Source organism: Cyprinus carpio, chromosome A3 (assembly GCF_018340385.1).
Source record: "Cyprinus carpio isolate SPL01 chromosome A3, ASM1834038v1, whole genome shotgun sequence".
In the NCBI taxonomy this organism is placed as follows: domain Eukaryota; kingdom Metazoa; phylum Chordata; class Actinopteri; order Cypriniformes; family Cyprinidae; genus Cyprinus; species Cyprinus carpio.
In genome coordinates, this window is record NC_056574.1 from 18,244,771 (window position 1) to 18,262,175 (window position 17,405).

Below are 17,405 nucleotides of genomic sequence, written 5' to 3' on the forward strand. Positions count from 1 at the left end.
ACAAATCAAGTAAATTTGTAAGAAAAAAAAATATTGTAAATCCTTTTATAAATGATATTGTATATTTTCAAGACAATTTTCTGTTTTTTTTTTTTTGTAAATTTTCTTATAAATCAAGACAATTGGTAAGATAAGTTTCTAAGTTTTCTTATAAATCTTTTTAGAAATGTTCTAACTGTTCAGCTATGGCTGCCAAAAAATTTGTCAAATTAAAGTAAAATATCTTAATTGAAATTTAACAGAAATTTTCATTAAAGGTTTTTTTTACAGTGGAAAACCCTTATTTTACAGATTTTTTTCTGGTTTCAGTTACGATAATTTACTTTAATTTTATAGTTTTTGTTTGGCAGCCATGGCTGCAAGTCATTTAACTTTTTTACGGGACTTTTTTTACAGTGTTAAAAACATGTAAGACAATTTTCTGTTTTCTTGTAAATTTTCTTATAAATTAATACAGTTTGTAAGAAAAGCTAAGTTTTCTTATAAATCATTCTTAGTTTTCTTATAAATTCTCTTACAAATTTTCTTATAAATTAAGAAAATTGGTAAGAAAATTATAATTTTCCATCCCTAAGTGAAGGGATAGAAAGGGCACTAATGTCAGCCCTCCAGACGCAAAGCTGACTGAAGTTAGAAAATAACAGGGTGGTCATAAAAGGCCATTTTCCATGTCTCACTCCATTACCTGAAACAAAAACATAAATCAGTGTTATTCGTCAAAATACATTACATTAGCAAATCTGACTTGGAAAATAGATTATGATAATTACATGAGAAAACATTTAGCTAATCTTAGACTCTTACCTTAAATGAGTCAGAACTAACTGGAGTGCCCTGTGCTCCAGCTCTTCAGAGGCTGGAGCTTCCTGAAGATCATCAGTTTCTACAATGTTCTGTAGAGAAGTGTGATCTAAAGAGAGGAACATCAATAATATGAATTTAAATCAAATAAATAATTTGAATTAAATATTATAACATACTTAAATGAGAGTGGTTCTTTATTTTAAGAGCGCATCTGACTTGATCTTTTTTAAAAGAAAAAGAAAAATTGAGCTTCTCTTAACCATGTGAATCTATTTATTTCTGAACTAAAATTCTCACATGTTGAGCGGTTTGATAAAGACATTTAATAAATCTGTCCTCAACAATGCAGTCTTACTATATGCTCAGATGAAAAAAAAAAAATTAATTTAATTTCTACACTTTAAAATGTCACTAAAATATTTGGTGTGATAATGACAGCTGTATTTGGGACAGTGACTGTTTATTATAAAAAATCTTCAATACTCGTATCATCATATCACATTCGTGTGATTTCACCATCAGTAACTCTCACCCTCTTACACATCCTCAGCATGAGCCAGGTTGCGGTTTCCAGCTTTTCAGCAAAAAATAAATCTATATCTATATCCTTCTAGGTTACAAATATGGCCAAAACATATATCTGGACTATATATATATTTAAAAAAAAATGTGGACATCAAGGTTTTCCAAATCACACAGTTATGCCTTCTGTTATCTGAAGGGATACAAAGGTTATTTCTTTAAAATGAACCTGAAGCATTTCTGAAGACTGTCCAGCAGATGGAGAAATTGGTAACAGTGTTGACTCAGGTGTCTTGTGTTCACTCATGGGCTTGACAATTACAATGTTATAGAATAAAAATAAAACAAGTTCAGATGGTGCAAATATTCTTATAGTACTATGAACAGTAGGGTAAATGTTTCTAGTGGTGAATAGGAGATTGCCGCAAATATGATTTTTTTTTTTTTTTGTACCCAACAGCAAAAGAAAAAATTATGAATGATAGCGTTTCCAAAACTTTACAAAGGATATTACTGTCACTCTTTCAGCTTTTGTATTTTTGTAAAATATCCTTGCTGCAGTGTTAACTAATTATTATTATTATTTAATGCCTAAAGGCTACAAAACAAGGTATAATGTTTAGGGCTGTCAAATGATTAATCACGATTAATCACATCCAAAATAAAAGTTTTGTTTACATAATATATGTGTGTATACTGTGTATATTTATTATGTATATATAAATACACACACATGCATGTATATATTTAAGAAGAATATGTTATGTTTATATATTAAATATATTTATATATAATATAAAATATAAGAATATAAATATATAAATGTATATACATGTAAATATTTTCTAAATATATAATTTATGTGTGTGTATTTATATATAAATATACCCTGTACACATACATATATTATGTAAACAAAACTTTTATTTTGGATGTGATTAATCGTGATTAATCATTTGACAGCCCTAATAATGTTATAAATTCACATTTCTTAAATAATGAAAATATAAAAGACTTGGCCAAATTTACAATGCTAAAAATGGTGTAAATGTGCGAAAAGAGCCTGTTGTACCAGCTGTGCGTAACTCATTGTGTTGTTGTTGTTGTTTGACTGACTAAAAAACTGTGGGTCACAACTGTGTGACCTTTTTTGTGTGTGTGCTGATGTTTTCTGTGTTTCAGTGATATCTGACATATTTCCTGTAGAATCCAGAAGTCATGGTTTAGAAATGCACGGCTAGGCCCTGCTGTGTGTTGTAACTACTCCATCTGACTGCAGGTGTCAGCCACTTCACATTTATTATTCAAAATAGTATTCTGTCAGAATATTTAACATTTTGCAGTCAGATTTTATTTAATATATGAAAAGAAATTGACTTTATTTTATTTATTTATGAATTTACTTTTGCTGCTTTGATGTCACAGCTCAGGCCTTGTGACTGTGGCACATTTTTGGTGCTGCCGGTCAAGAAACATTAATTGAGTGAGATTTACTGATGGTGAGATCACACAAATGTGATATGATGATACGAGTATTGAAAATTTTTATAATAAACAGTCACTGTCCCAAATACAGCTGTCATTATCACACCAAATATTTTAGAGTGACATTTTAAAGTGTAGAAATTAAATTAAGGTTGTTGTTTTTTTTTTCAAGGTCATCCAGACCTTTTTTTTTCACATGTAAATTACTTCAGGAATTTAAAGGTATCAAGCCTCTGTTTAAATTTTGCCACTGCAGTTAAAAAAAAAAAATACAAATCAGGCATTTGATGGCGGCAGAGCTTTTTCTTGCAACAATAAAATCCCAGTAGATTTACATTGCATAGTATGATTTAAATCAACGTCAAATAAACTGAATAAATTCAAAGACCTGTGTTTATAAGTAATGTAGTGTTTCACTGTAGTGTGGGTGGGAACTATTTACGCGTCGCGGCAGTGCGGACAGTCGGTTATATTTCTGTGCAGCACCTCGTGCTGCTGTGATTAGCTGTCACTTGTCAATATTTGAGATAATGTACGTGGTAGAGCGTGGATTGGTGTTTACTGTTTATCTGACATAACACCACTACAGATGAGCTATGGACATACAGATAGACATTTTTATGAATCTTTAATGTTTATGGATGCCTGCAGTTATCGTCTCACAGCGAGAAATCAAACGTTTATGTGACAGTTTTTGACTGTGATAGATCGCAATGGATCGAGCGCTAAACTCTGACCCTGTCGATACAGCCGACACTGAAGGTAAGATGATTGACAGTATTTTGTGATTTATAATACGAACAGTTTTGTCTTGACTCTTGAGATGTGTTTATTTGTGTGTCTCCAGGTCGTCAACGCTGGAGGAATTGGATTGGTTTTTGGTAAGTGGCTCTCCTGTTAACTTTTCTGTAAATAAGCGATACACAACATGTAAAGTAATCCTCATTATCCCTATCTAGGTTACTGGGACTTTGCAATAACTTTGCATATGTGGTGATGCTGAGTGCAGCACATGACATCTTACAAAAACAGGAATCTCACAACACAACGACACCCGTAAGACATTTCTGAGCTTGGCTGTTTATAGCTTGCTGTAAATGTTACCACATCCTACTCCTTCCCTTGTGAAAAGGAAGTGTGCTTAGTTGCATTGAACTTACAATTCCATTAATATACAATACAATACCATTTTTAAAAAAAAAGAAGTGCTTGAAGATAACGTAATATTAGTTAAATATAATATTAATTAAGATAACTTAAATATACTTAAAGTACACTTTCATGGCTGTTTATTAAACGTAAATACTTGTCAGTACATTAACTATATCACAAAGACAGTATAAGTAATAATGAAATTACATTTATAGATGCAAGTCCAACTTCTGTTAAAAAAGCACTCAGTTCAACTAATTACATGTCATATAATTTTAAACTAATATACAGTTTAAATTCTGAAACCATTACATTCAGTATACAAGTATATTATTTCCATAATCACCCTTTTTAAAAGTAAGCTAAAGTGTACTTTTTTGCAAGAAATTGACTTCTCAGTGTTTCTTGTTTTTTGTTTTGTTCATCCACTAGACTCCAGCTCCAAACGGGACTAACATAGAGATCAGGAACAACAGCAGCAGCCGCTATGACTGCAATGCTGTGTCCACTGCGGTAAGTCTAGCTGTCTTCATTTTTCTCTTTCATTTTTATTTTATTTTTTGCTTCACCTGTAGACGCTTGCCCACATTTAAGTGTAAATGTAAATATTTGTTCAGGGAGTGACGCCTTGTTTTCTTTCTGTTTCTAGGCTGTTCTGTTGGCTGATATCTTACCCACCCTGATAATCAAATTCACTGCACCTTTCTATATACACAAAGTGCCTTATGGGTAAAGTTGACAAGCACTTCTTTCTAATTGCAAACATCCCTCAGCATCTTCAAACAGGTTTAGTTGTTGAAATTATATAATGCTGTGATAAGAGATGGATTGGCAGCTCTGAATATTTTGGGAAATCAATGTCAAACCTGTTAACAAAGTTAAAGGAACAAAGTCTGATTTAGTTTGTAGCGCTGTACAGTGTTTTTTCTGTTCTGTGGAACACAACAGAAGAACTGTTTCTTTAATATTAATTAATGTGTTATTTGATAATTATGTTTTCTTTTTGCTTGTATAATGAACAGATTCCGTGTTTTGGTGTGTTTCATTACGGCAGTCGTCAGCTTCCTGATGGTGTCGTTCTCTTCAACTATATTGATGAGTATATTTGGTAATGAGCATGTGTGTGCATTCCTCTTCTGTGCTGAATTAATGAGATTTGATGACTGTTGTAATGAATCTTTGAACTTTTCCTCAGGTGTCGTCTTTGCCAGTATTAGTTCAGGATTGGGGGAGCTTTCCTTTCTCTCCCTTTCTGTGTTTTTCAACAGGTAAAGCTTACTAGAAACCATTTATTCAAGTTGTGTTTGGAATAGGATAATATAGTACTTGCACGGTATGCAGTTTTTTTTTTTTTTTTTTTAATTGTGTGAAAGTGAAAGACGTCATTATGGGCATATTCAGGTGTTATCTGTGTTAATTACAGCAGTTATTTTGCGTTTATGATCCAGATTGGTCAAAAACAAAACACAAACAGGCTTCAGTCCAACTGAATAATGAAATATAATAATGTTTCAGTCATTATGCTGGAAATAGAAGGTTTGATTGAGTGCCTTGCATATTGTGGGATGCAATATTTTTCTAGTGTGCTTTATTGAATACTCACATTTTATGAAATGTATGTATTTTATGCATGCAGAATATTTATGCACTACCATTCCAAAGTCTGGGTCTGTAAGATTCTTTAATTAATGTTTTTATTCTGCAAGGATGCATTAAATTGATCAAAGTAAAGACATCTTAAAATGCAAAACCTTTCTCTTGTAAATAAATGCTGTTCTTTTGATCTTTCTATTCACCAAAAAACAGCATATTAGAATGATTTCTCAAGACTGAAGACAGTTATTTTAAATCATAATAATATTTTGTAACAATTGTAATGATAATAATATTGTACCCTTTTTACTAATATATATATAATTATTATTATTATTATTATTATTATTATTATTATTTTTAAATGCAGCCTGTATGAGAATAAGAACTCTCTTTCAAAAACATGTAAAAAGCCCCAGTCGCAGATCTCTCTTTTTACTTGCTGTTTATCTGTACTTTGCATCTGTGTTTCTGTCTCTTTCAGGAATGTGTTAAGTGGCTGGGGGTCCGGCACGGGGGCAGCAGGAGTAGCTGGAGCTTTCCTCTACTCTGCGTTTACACAGGCTGGTCTGACTCCCCAGGTTACGTTGTGGATCATGCTGGTTGTGCCTGTTATTTTGGCTGTTAGGTCAGCAGAACTTTCTCAACTCTCTGGGTTGTACCTGTTAACCAGATTCACTGCATAAACATCTCCTTTCCTCTTATGATGTCTTTCAGCTATTTCTTTCTCCTGGTGTTCCCATCCTCATTTCCACAGTGGAGATGCCACGAGGATGGTCACAGTCCTTCCAGAGTGGTGAACTCCCACGAGAGACGTCCTTTAATTGAAGAAGAGACTGATACAAATGAGGATGCTGAGCCGACTCGAGAAGAACAAGGTGTGTACAGTTAGGAACTGTACAGCTTTTCATGCTCATGATGATGTGTATGATAAGCCATTCATATAAATGTACAGGCCTTGCTTTCTTCTTTCTGACAGAGGACAAGCACATCAGACCTCTGACCTTCACCGACAAAATATATATCATGAAGGTTAGCCCTACTTAGTGCCTTAGTTTGGTCCTTTGGTCCATATTATATTAATATGGTCCTTAGTTTGGTGTTTCTTGTCTGCTTAAATGACATTGCATCTGCTTTGGTCAATAAATGTTTAATGAAATTTAAAGGTGCACTAAGTAATTTTTTTTTTTTTTATCATTATTGTTTTAAATATTATTTATGCACAAACCTGTTTTCATTAGCAATGCTATTTTAGTATTAAATCCTTACTGACGGGCATATTTGCCACAAGATTCTTTTTTTTCTCCAAAAAATATCATCATATAATAGTAGCATAATTGTATTACTATTAATTGAGGTACTGAGATAAAAATGTGTAATGTTCAGTTAGTCATGTGATCTCAGTTTCCTTATTTACAATAAAATACCTTTTTTCTAAGAACATCAGAAATGCTGTTCACATCTTTTGATGTTACATTTTTTTTAAATATTACTTTAGTGCACATTTAAAGTGCGAGTGTACTTTGTGTTTGCCACGTAGGATAGGGTTGTGTGTGTGTGTGTGTGTGTGTGTGTGTGTGTACTGTTGTTTTGTTTGTAGCTTGTTGTGCTGCAGTCAGAAAATACACTTCCTCTGAGTCTGAGTATTTTAGCTCCTACCCATGTGATCTCTTTCAGGGCCTGCTGAAGTTTATTTTCCCTCTTGGTTTGGTTTACTTTGCTGAGTATTTTATTAACCAGGGACTGGTGAGTGTTTTCTACAATCTTAGTTAAAAGTCATAAAGAGCGAGACAGCAGCAGAACAGTCTGTGATCATTAAATATCAATATCTATCCATCATCTCTCTAATATTAGTTGGAGCTGCTCTACTTCCCTGACTCCCGTCTCTCACACGCAGAACAGTATCGCTGGTAAGACTCATCACATCCGACTTTATTTCATGACTTTGAATGATAATACCTTTTAAAAATGTTGTGTTCAGTAAGATTTTAAAGTTTTTTACGCTCACCAAAGCTGAATTTTTTTTTTTTTAAATACTGACCCCAAACTTTTGAAAGGCAGTGTAAATTTGTTTTAGTGGTTCTTACTCAAACAACAGTCTGAAGATTGAAGGAAGTTCAAGAACTGGCTCTTTATTTATTACTATTTTAACCTTATTGAAGTGTTACAGAGGCAATTGTCATTGTCTCTCCTCTGCAGGTATCAGACACTTTACCAGGTCGGTGTGTTTGCTTCCCGCACGTCTCTCGTCTGTTTTAAGATCAGGAAAATTTTCCTCATGTCTCTCTTACAGGTGAGATCTGGAGCTGGAGCACAAGACAGTAACTAATACATGCATATGAAACAGTAAATATAACACAATAGTAAAGAACTCTTCATGACAGGGATTACTCTTTCTCTCTCAGTGTGTGAATGCTGTTCTGTTGGGGTTCGCTGTATACTACCAGTTCTTGCCAAACCCATGGGTGGTTTTTGTTATTGTCCTCTATGAGGGTCTGTTGGGAGGAGCAGCCTACGTAAATACCTTCTTTTTCATCCGCGAGGAGGTACGTGAACCTCATTCAAGCCGTTTGTTCATTTGATTTAGATCAGCATGTATCAGTCAGTGGTCTCTAATGCATTTTTCTTCTGGACAGACCGCTAAGCACGAAAGAGAGTTTGCCATGGCTGCAGCAAGTGTAGGGGACAGTCTGGGAATCGCTCTTTCTGCAGCTGCCGCCCTCCCTGTTCACCATTATTTCTGCTCTTTATGAGCAAATGGGAATGTGTGTTTGTGCAAGATAAAGACTTTTATATGGTGATGAATTCATACATCCTCTAAAAACCTTAATTTGTGTTTTTAAAATATCTAACACATAATTAACCCCGAACAAGAACAGATTTTATATAAATTATGCTTTAATTTGTGCATTTTATTTTCTTTGTAACTCAAAATCCTGGAATCATATGTGTAATGTTTTCTGAAATTGTTCTCTTTCAGTATTAAAATATTTTTTTTAAGGTTCTTGTGTGTGGCTTTTATTACTTTTCATGCTTCCCTACTGTAAAATCACTAACTAGTCCATTAAATGTTGTTGCTTCCATTTATAAAGCAGTTTCGTTTCTCTTTTTGTGGCTAATGTTGACAGTTGCAGGCCCTTACACTTGTTTTTGCACTTGAACTTATTTAGCAAGCAGACTCGGCAGCAGTGTGTTGCTTTCTTAACATTAATTGCTTTCATTTCCCATTCCCTGCAGGTTTCCCACGAGTATATCTTAATTCACAGTTATTTAAATTCTCCAGATATGGTGAAGCCTTCTCAATATGAGTAAAGAAGCAAAAAGGTGCATACTGTTTCAATTCAGCTTCATGAACAATGGAAATGTATTAATCTGGCACTAGATGGTAGAACAGAGTTACAGTTCTGTCTTTAAAAAAAAGCAGGAGTGAGTGAGAGAAAATGCAATACAGGAGCTGGTCTTTAAATAGTCTTGTGTATCCAGACCTTCAGACTGACAGCAGATCAGCGGTCCGTGGGCATGAGACTAGCCTTTAGATGACTGCTGGTGGATGTCTGGCTCACTCATTCAAATCATGTGGCATATCCTCAGCTTTGATTCATTGCATCTGTAGAATGACTCCATTTTCTCACAGGGAATGATATAAAGGAAATACAAAAGTAAGTAAATAAATAAATCCACTTAAGTGATTATGTTTCCTAATACACAAGTATACATATTAAATGTACTAAATTAGCACTTCATTAAAATGATTTAATTACAAATACATGAAAATTGCATGCGGCAAAAAATTAATAAATAAAAAAAGTAACCAGATTTCAAAGACAATAGAAGTAATTATAAGATTACATATTACACAAAGATATACTTGGGTCAAAAGCGCACTCTAAAGTTCAGCTAACTGCTAGATTTCAACTCTAATACATTTCTCATCAAATTTCAATTAACGTGCAGTTAAGTGTCCGAAAACAATGCATTCAGTTCGCACTTATTTTGAAATATATTATTTATGAAAATAGTACTCTTTCCAAAAGTTTTTTCCAAAAACAGGCCAACAGCCATAGATATTATGTACATATCTATACCATACCAACAACGCTCATGTCAGTTTGTGGTTTTAAAATTAATAAAAAAAAAAGACTTTTATTTTGAAAAGCTGACGGCCATTTGTAGAGAGTAGCACAGTTCACATTGTTGCAAGTGATACAGTAAACCACGCGAAGAGATCGATTAAAAGATCAAACTGGTGAGTTTACGAAATCAAACCCACAGCACAAATGATCTTACGTTTACATGAATGTAGCTGTATTAATCGGTCCCGTTTTTAATGACAATAAAGGTCTAACGTTAGTTAGCTTAGCACCAATACAAATGCAATGGGTAAACTTTTTAGCGTAATAATTGTGTTTTTGCATACATTTGGCCATTCACGGGACAGTTTAACCTCAGTCGTGTTTGTGCTCAGTCCTCGGTGTGCTGTGGATTGCGAATTATTGATTCATAGTGTCCTGTCGTGACAGACTGGTTCAGAGCACGAGCGCGCAGACTCGGAAGCAGCTTGAAGCGCTGTTGCAGACAGTTGTGTGTCAGCAGTTAGTCATCCCTGCATGTCTGCACACCAGCACAGTTCTCATCCAGTCTTGGTTGATTCGTGCGTGTGAACATGCCATCTTCCCTTTGTTCTTGTAGGAAGTGTCTGGTGTCACACTAACTGTGGTCCTGTTGATAGGAAGGGCTCAGCAGTGCCTGGGTGCCCAGGGAGCCACTGCCTGAGTCCCTAGAGGTAGACACCAAACCACAGGACATGACTGCCGCCAATGGAGGCCTGGTCATCTTCACGGCCAACTCCAACCCCTCCAGCAGAGAGCTGGGGAGGAGGATAGCCGAGTAAGTTGCTGCTGGAGATCCAGTATAACACGCCAGTTATATTGGGTAGTTAGGAAAGAGTGGAAAGACATTCATTCCCCAACTGATCAAATCTGAGCTAGAACAACTGTATGCTTTTGAGTGCTAGGTAACAACAAATCAAGTAAGTGCAAGTACACTACCATTCAAATTATGTACACTACCATTTTAAATTATGAAGTTGTTAACAGGCTTGTCTTTATTGTCATGCAAATCGCAGTGTTTTTACACCTGACATGACATAAAAGAACAAAATGAAATTAAGATTATTTTTAATAAAAAAATTATATTAATGAACATAATTGGGCTTCGTTTTCTTTATGTAAATGACATTTCTTATTTTGTCTTTATATTTTGTGGTGAAATATGATTTGGGACAACTGATACTTACGTCTGGTAACTTTTGTGACCTTTTGTTAGATTTCTCTTGTGTGTTTAAGCTGTTTCATTGCATCATATTGCCTTGAACCTCTATTCTTGTGCAGGCGGTTGGGTGTGGAGCTTGGAAAGGTGCAGGTCTATCAAGAAGCTAACCGAGGTGAAGGCCGGTTTTCTGTTCTACTTTCCATTAAATATCTGTGTGTCTTTTAATATATTTACCAGCGATGGCTGTGACCTCTGCTGTAGTAGTTGTTCATTCTTGGCGATCTGAGCTACCGTTGACTTATTAAACTGACAGTCTTTGTTTTGGATCATGCTCGTGGAGATACGCTTGCACTCCCACACGCAGACACTGTGATGGAATTCTCCCAGCATTCCGTGCACCGTTACATCCTTGTGCAAACTTTTAAATAGCCAGTCTGTTTCGTAAAGTTAAATGTTTACTGTGGACCAAAGAAACAATGAAAGTAACATTTCTTTCCCCACAGAAACACGGGTCCAAATTGAAGAGTCTGTGCGCAGCAAAGATGTTTTCATCATCCAAACCGTGTCCAAGTAAGAAGCCTTTAAGGGATACTCTATTCCAAAAGGAAAATTCTCTCATCGTTTACTCACCCTCATGCCCTTCCAGATATATATGACTCTCTTTCTACAAATGAACACGTATAAAGATTTTTAGAAAAATAAGTCTATATACTACAAGTGTAAGGGTGCCTCAAAGTTAACGATTCAAAAACACACAAAGAGAACACAATGCTAGCCCAAACGTTTAATCATGAACTCATATGATAACTTAGAGTTAAAAGTTTAAAATATTAGTATTTTTCTTACATACGTTTAGCTTCACGAGACTTTGATTTATCAACTGGCTCATATGGATTACCGATTTGTTCATTTTGTGTGGTCTTTAAAGCGTCAACTTTGGCCACCCCATAGATTTGCATTATATGGGCTCATAGAGATGGATTATGTTTCTAAAAATCTTTCTTTATGTTTATCTGAAGTAAGTCAGTCTTGAAGCCTACATTTGGAACGTCACGAGTAATTGATTCCTCTTGTGATGTAAAAGCACTTCAATTCGCAAATAAGACACAAAATAACTATTAACAATGTAATTTAGATGTTCACAGCAGAATGATGTTATTTGTAATAACAGTTTTCTGTAATAAATGAATAATGGCATTCTAAAAAGATTTTAATACAAAAAAAAAAAAAGACTTAATGGGAAACTTTGTTTGAGTGACATTGGAGCCATAATCGTTATTTTGGGGGGGGAGTTAATTTTATTTCCAAAATCTTTTTTTTTTTTTTTTGCTTCTAGAGACCTGCTTTACTTGATCGCTCAAATCCCTAGCAGCCAGTATGCAGAATTATGCAAATCGGGCAAATGAACCCTCAGTTTGACATTAATACTGATGTTAAATGCGCAAATCTCCATGTATGCAAATTAGGGTTTAGGTCTTTAAAACTGTTCTTCGTTCTTCATCTGCAGGGATGTTAACACCACCATCATGGAGCTGCTCATTATGGTGTATGCCTGCAGGACGTCCTGTGCCCGAAACATCATCGGCGTCATTCCCTATTTCCCCTACAGCAAGCAGTGCAAAATGAGGAAGAGAGGCTCCATCGTCTCTAAACTGCTTGCCTCAATGATGTGTAAAGCAGGTAAATGAGTCCATCCGAAACTTAGTTGTCCCTGCATTTTTGGTTTATAAGGACATTGTCCAATTCTAGTCCTCCAACTCGTTTGTTTTGTCTGTTGGTTCTGTTCACTGTGGCTTTGAGCAGGTCTGACTCATCTCATTACTATGGATTTGCATCAAAAGGAAATCCAGGGTTTCTTCAACATTCCAGTGGACAATCTGCGGGCCTCACCATTCCTGCTGCAGTACATCCAGGAAGAAGTAGGTCCTTGCTTAACGCATGTGTGGATCTCATTTGCATAAGGTCGGGATTTCCTGTAGACAGTTTTCTTCCTGTTTGGCTTCTCAAAGCTTTCAGTTTGAATTATAAGGTAGTCAATGCTTCACTCTATGAATGTCACCAGTTACGTTTGTTAATAAAAATAGAAAGCAGGACAGAAACTAGATTTAACTGACATTGATATAAATTCCTCCACTCAAGATTATGCATTCATTTTGTCTTCATGATCACTTTCTGTCTTGCTCTGATGGAAGGTCATCTGCATTAGTTAGCAATGAACGGTGACTGTATGTGAGTGCGTGTTACATAAGTGTATGTGCCTACCTCTTGTTTAAGATTTTTAAATTGTGTGTCCATGTTTTTTTTAATTAATTTTTTTTTTTTTCTGCATACAGATTCCTGATTACAGAAATGCTGTAATTGTGGCCAAATCTCCAGCATCAGCCAAAAGGTGAAATCAAATCTTACTTCTGCTTGTCATGTCAGTAGTTTAGCTGTGTTGACTAAAACAAAGGTAGTAAAAGATCCACAGACCTAGGGAACAGATACTTCAAGTGTCCATTCTGTAGTGAGAATATATCATTAAATTACCTTCGCAACTTTACCTATTATCCTTTCCCACCAAATCCCGCACTGAAATCTCTGTATGCATTGGATGGTTGGTGAAAAATCATGATTTGTGCTTTCAGATGCTTCTAACTGTCAGTATTTCAGTTCTTACTGGTATACAGTGGGAATAGAACAGAAGAAAAGAAAAGAGTAAATACAGCTGAAGAAAGTAAGAACTGTGTCTGTCTTCATTTCAGGAAGCAAAGCAACAAAATGAGATTATTTTAAAGGGGGAGATTCTTTCTATACCCACTGTATTTGGTTCTTTTTCAGTCATGCATCCCACAGGATAAACTTATCCTTTAACTTCATGAGAATTGCGATAATCAGATGGTTATCATATTCTTGTGCCGTCAGAGTATGTTTTCTCTACAGACGGAATGGTAGGCTGTTGGTTTGAACAAGACTATGACACTGAAACTGCAGTGGCCTTTATGTAGACACAGAGTGTGTGTGTGTGTGTGTGTGTGTGTGTGTGTGTGTGTTGCCCTGGTGGCGGCAGAGTGCTTTTCTGATGTAAACTGATTGTACTTGTTTATATAAACAGAGTGTAAATGTGTTGTTTTCATAAGTGTAGGTTGATACAGTTAGATTATTTATAATTTATTTTTGATGTAGCATTTGCAAAATAAAACATTCATGTATTCAGATTTATAAATATAAATTTCACTTGAATACTTATTTTTCAACAAATACTTAATTTAATTTCAGTTGTTAATGTGAAATTGTTTTATGTAAGACAGTTGTTCTCTTAATCTAAACAAAACCTTAATCTTAAAACCGTAAGGTTCCATTTGTAAACTATATTTAATGCGTTAGCTAACATCAAATAACAATGAGCAATGCATTGTTAAAGTATTTATTAGTCTTTGTTAACGTTAATTCATAAAAATACAGTTGTTCATTGTCAAATGCTCTTGCTAATGGTCTAGTTAGTGTTAGTTCTCTAATTTTGATTGTGCAACCAGATTTATGTGGGGTTGTGGGTGTCATAACAGTTCCACGGAGCAACGTGGCAAAAACACTGAAAACAAGTTCTTTATCTGTACTTTCACAGGGCCCAGTCATTCGCTGAAAGGTTGCGGCTGGGCATCGCTGTGATCCACGGTGAAGCCCAGGACGCTGAATCTGACCTGGTGGATGGACGCCATTCCCCTCCCACTGTCAAACACAGTGGCGCCATCCATCCAAGCCTAGAGATACCATGTAAGAATCTCATTTCAGAGAGCACACTCAGTCTGATTTATTGGTTTCCATCCTAATCCCAATTATCTTTTTTTCTTGTACAGTGCTAATTCCCAAAGAAAAACCCCCAATTACTGTGGTCGGAGATGTAGGTGGACGAATTGCCATCATAGTGGTGAGTTCAAGTATTTTTTTTAAAGTTTTGTATTTTGTTACATTTCAGTTTATTTTAGTACTTGAGTTTAAACTGTTTAAATCTAAAAAAAAATAAAAAATTCTAATGTTTTTTTATGGTTCTAGTTTTAGTTAACAGTTTTGTTCAAGGTGCTATTTTAAATTCACCCCACTTCTAATCCGTTGTTTTTTTGTTTATGTTTTTAAGGATGACATCATTGACGATGTTGACAGTTTTCTAGCAGCAGCCGAAACACTGAAAGAAAGAGGCGCTTACAAGATCTTTGTCATGGCCACACATGGAATCCTCTCCTCAGATGCCCCTCAGCTAATAGAGGAGTCCGCCATAGATGAGGTCATCAAAGCTTCATTTTAAATCGAGGTTCAGAATTATGAGTTTTTCCCATGAGTACTGATTTTGTGATGTCTTTCTATACAGGTGGTTGTCACCAACACCATTCCACATGAGATCCAAAAACTCCAGTGTCCCAAGATCAAGACGGTGGATATCAGCATGATCCTGTCAGAAGCCATTCGCCGCATCCACAATGGAGAATCCATGTCTTACCTGTTCCGAAATATTGGCATGGATGACTAACAGTCAGTCATAATGTGCACATGTTCTGTCCCTGTTGCCTGTATCATTACCAGTTTTTCCTTTAACTCCATAACTCCTTCTTCTTGTTGTACGTGTTATATTTTGAAAAAATAACTGTGCGCTCAAAGAACCAGGATGTTCTGTAATGCTATGTGAGTTTAGTGCCCTGAAATGCTGATGTGAAAACATTCAGAGGATTGAAGTGCAGGGATACTCCACCTCTTGATCAGAAATATTGGCACTTTTATTTAAGATTTGAAGTACCAGATTAAAAAGAATAGAAGGACCACTGGATGTTAAAATTATGTCTTCAGTTCTATTTAAAAAAATATAATAATAATTAAAGAATGAAAAACTCCACTGTGTGGCCAACAATGACAAAATGTTACCATAAATGAAATCTATGCTGTGACATATCAGTGTCAGTGCCTCATGACTTTGTGTAATTATTGTGCCACTAGTTGTTTCTGTGTATTTGTGTAGAAATACTGCATAGTACTGATGTTAAAATCAAGAAATATTTTGTTCTAAGCAAATTAGATGAAAGGTACATTTTTAGACTTAAAAATCTAAGTATAGCACTTAAAATCTATAAAGCTTAATGTACTTGATTGAATGTTTTTTCCTGCTAGATTCTTCTACTAACACTTCAACATGAGATTTTATATTTGTTTTTGCCAATAGCAGGACTATGGAAGTATATTTGCCTCTTGAATGTGGTCATAGTGGCCAGAGTTTCTAAATATCTTGACTTGTCAATTACCAAATGAAATGCAGGGTTTTTGTTATGTAACTAATATTTTCAGGCTTTTGTATTTATTAACAGCACTTGATGATAATGAATAAACATCTTAAAGACTATCTGAGGTCATGTGTGTGTTGTTTAATTAATGACCCACCCTTGTCTTGGACCGGCTAAGATTAGATTGACAACCAGGTTGTCAGAACTAGATTTTCCAGTTGTACCATGCTAGCCATGCCATTTTAGACTTCAAGCACATGATGGTTACTGGATTTGAGATCTTCGTAAAGTTGGTTGAGCGAAGTTTACTTCAAAGTTCACCAAAATAATTAGCCAACAGAGGGCAGTCAACACCTCTGCAGTATGCTGGCAACACAAACTGTATTAGCCTTAGAGAAAATCCTCTCCCAAATGCATAAATTATGCTGGTGAATTTTATTGGCAAGTTTCCTTACCTAGTATTAACTTAGATTTACATACTGTTCTCAAACGTCAGAGTAAAGGAAAACAGAAGAGTGAGATTTTTAAAGTTTATTAAAAGATATTCCCTATAGTTCTATTCATTTCATTTAATGGCACAGATAAGCTGCAGTGAGTTTGAAGATCAACAGTGTTTCGGTTTGCACAATGATTCTAGAACATTAGGGCACATAGAGGGCAGAAGAGACTTCTGACACGGATATAGCAAAGACTCTGCTTCAGCAAAAGGTTCTGTGGTGGAAAGTACCACTCTACAAAGCTTAAGATGTATGACCTACGTAAACTTGCTGCTAGTTTCACAAGGTAGTAAAAATCCTCAACTACTTCTTCTTTTCCCCCAAATACTTCTAATAAAGATATTTTTAACTAAAGCGGGGCAGCAAACGATTGTTCTCTCTGTCTGTATTTAGTACATGGCCAGTCTTGTGTTGTTGCCCACAAATGCTTGCTTAGACCTAACTTTAAAGGGATAGTTCATCCAAAAATGAAAATTCTGCTATTATTTACTCACCCTCTTGTTATTACAAACCTGTATGACTTTATACATTCTGTGGAACATAAAAGATTAAATATTGAAAAATAGCTGAGGGTGAATTATCACTTTAAGGGAATTGAAACAGTATAGTTAGGAAAACAAAATGTAACTGCATGTCACTGTGCATAGTGAAGCACACATTAAAGTGGCTGGAACACATTATGATCATAAACAATTATAAGTGTTCTTATTTTGGGTGCGAGGTATGGTGATGCTCTTTTTTGTTGATCTTGTATTTTTAAATGTTTTTATTGGGCCTATTGACATTTTATATATGTGTTTTTGCTTGTTTGTTGTTTGTCTTTTTTTTGCCTGCT

General features: G+C 35.2%; 2 protein-coding genes across 5 annotated transcripts; both read left to right on the forward strand.

Annotated features, from left to right (window-relative positions):
* Window positions 1-3,261: 3,261 nt before the first annotated feature.
* On the forward strand, window positions 3,262-8,560 carry LOC109108792 (battenin-like). Of its 2 annotated transcripts, none has more exons than XM_019121898.2 (15): window positions 3,262-3,573; window positions 3,659-3,692; window positions 3,771-3,867; window positions 4,396-4,476; window positions 4,613-4,692; window positions 4,986-5,071; window positions 5,159-5,231; window positions 6,041-6,184; window positions 6,274-6,434; window positions 6,512-6,588; window positions 7,234-7,302; window positions 7,411-7,466; window positions 7,756-7,849; window positions 7,962-8,102; window positions 8,193-8,560. In XM_019121898.2, exons 1-15 carry the CDS (start codon window positions 3,525-3,527, stop codon window positions 8,307-8,309), a joined length of 1,359 nt encoding a protein of 452 aa, XP_018977443.2. In that variant the 5' UTR covers window positions 3,262-3,524; the 3' UTR covers window positions 8,310-8,560. The 2 variants fall into 2 exon arrangements, with proteins under 2 accessions (XP_018977443.2, XP_018977444.2); XM_019121899.2 differs by having other exon boundaries at window positions 3,264-3,573; window positions 6,536-6,588.
* A 1,115-nt stretch (window positions 8,561-9,675) lies between these two features.
* LOC109109384 (phosphoribosyl pyrophosphate synthase-associated protein 2-like) lies at window positions 9,676-16,192 on the forward strand. 3 transcript variants are annotated; one of them, XM_042721441.1, is made up of 11 exons: window positions 9,676-9,802; window positions 10,286-10,443; window positions 10,947-10,999; window positions 11,331-11,397; window positions 12,335-12,507; window positions 12,631-12,746; window positions 13,161-13,216; window positions 14,432-14,580; window positions 14,664-14,734; window positions 14,942-15,088; window positions 15,173-16,192. In XM_042721441.1, exons 2-11 carry the CDS (start codon window positions 10,361-10,363, stop codon window positions 15,329-15,331), a joined length of 1,074 nt encoding a protein of 357 aa, XP_042577375.1. In that variant the 5' UTR covers window positions 9,676-9,802; window positions 10,286-10,360; the 3' UTR covers window positions 15,332-16,192. The 3 variants fall into 3 exon arrangements, with proteins under 3 accessions (XP_042577375.1, XP_042577370.1, XP_042577381.1); XM_042721436.1 differs by having other exon boundaries at window positions 9,678-9,802; window positions 10,246-10,443; XM_042721447.1 differs by lacking the exon at window positions 9,676-9,802 and having other exon boundaries at window positions 10,286-10,585.
* Window positions 16,193-17,405: the final 1,213 nt, after the last annotated feature.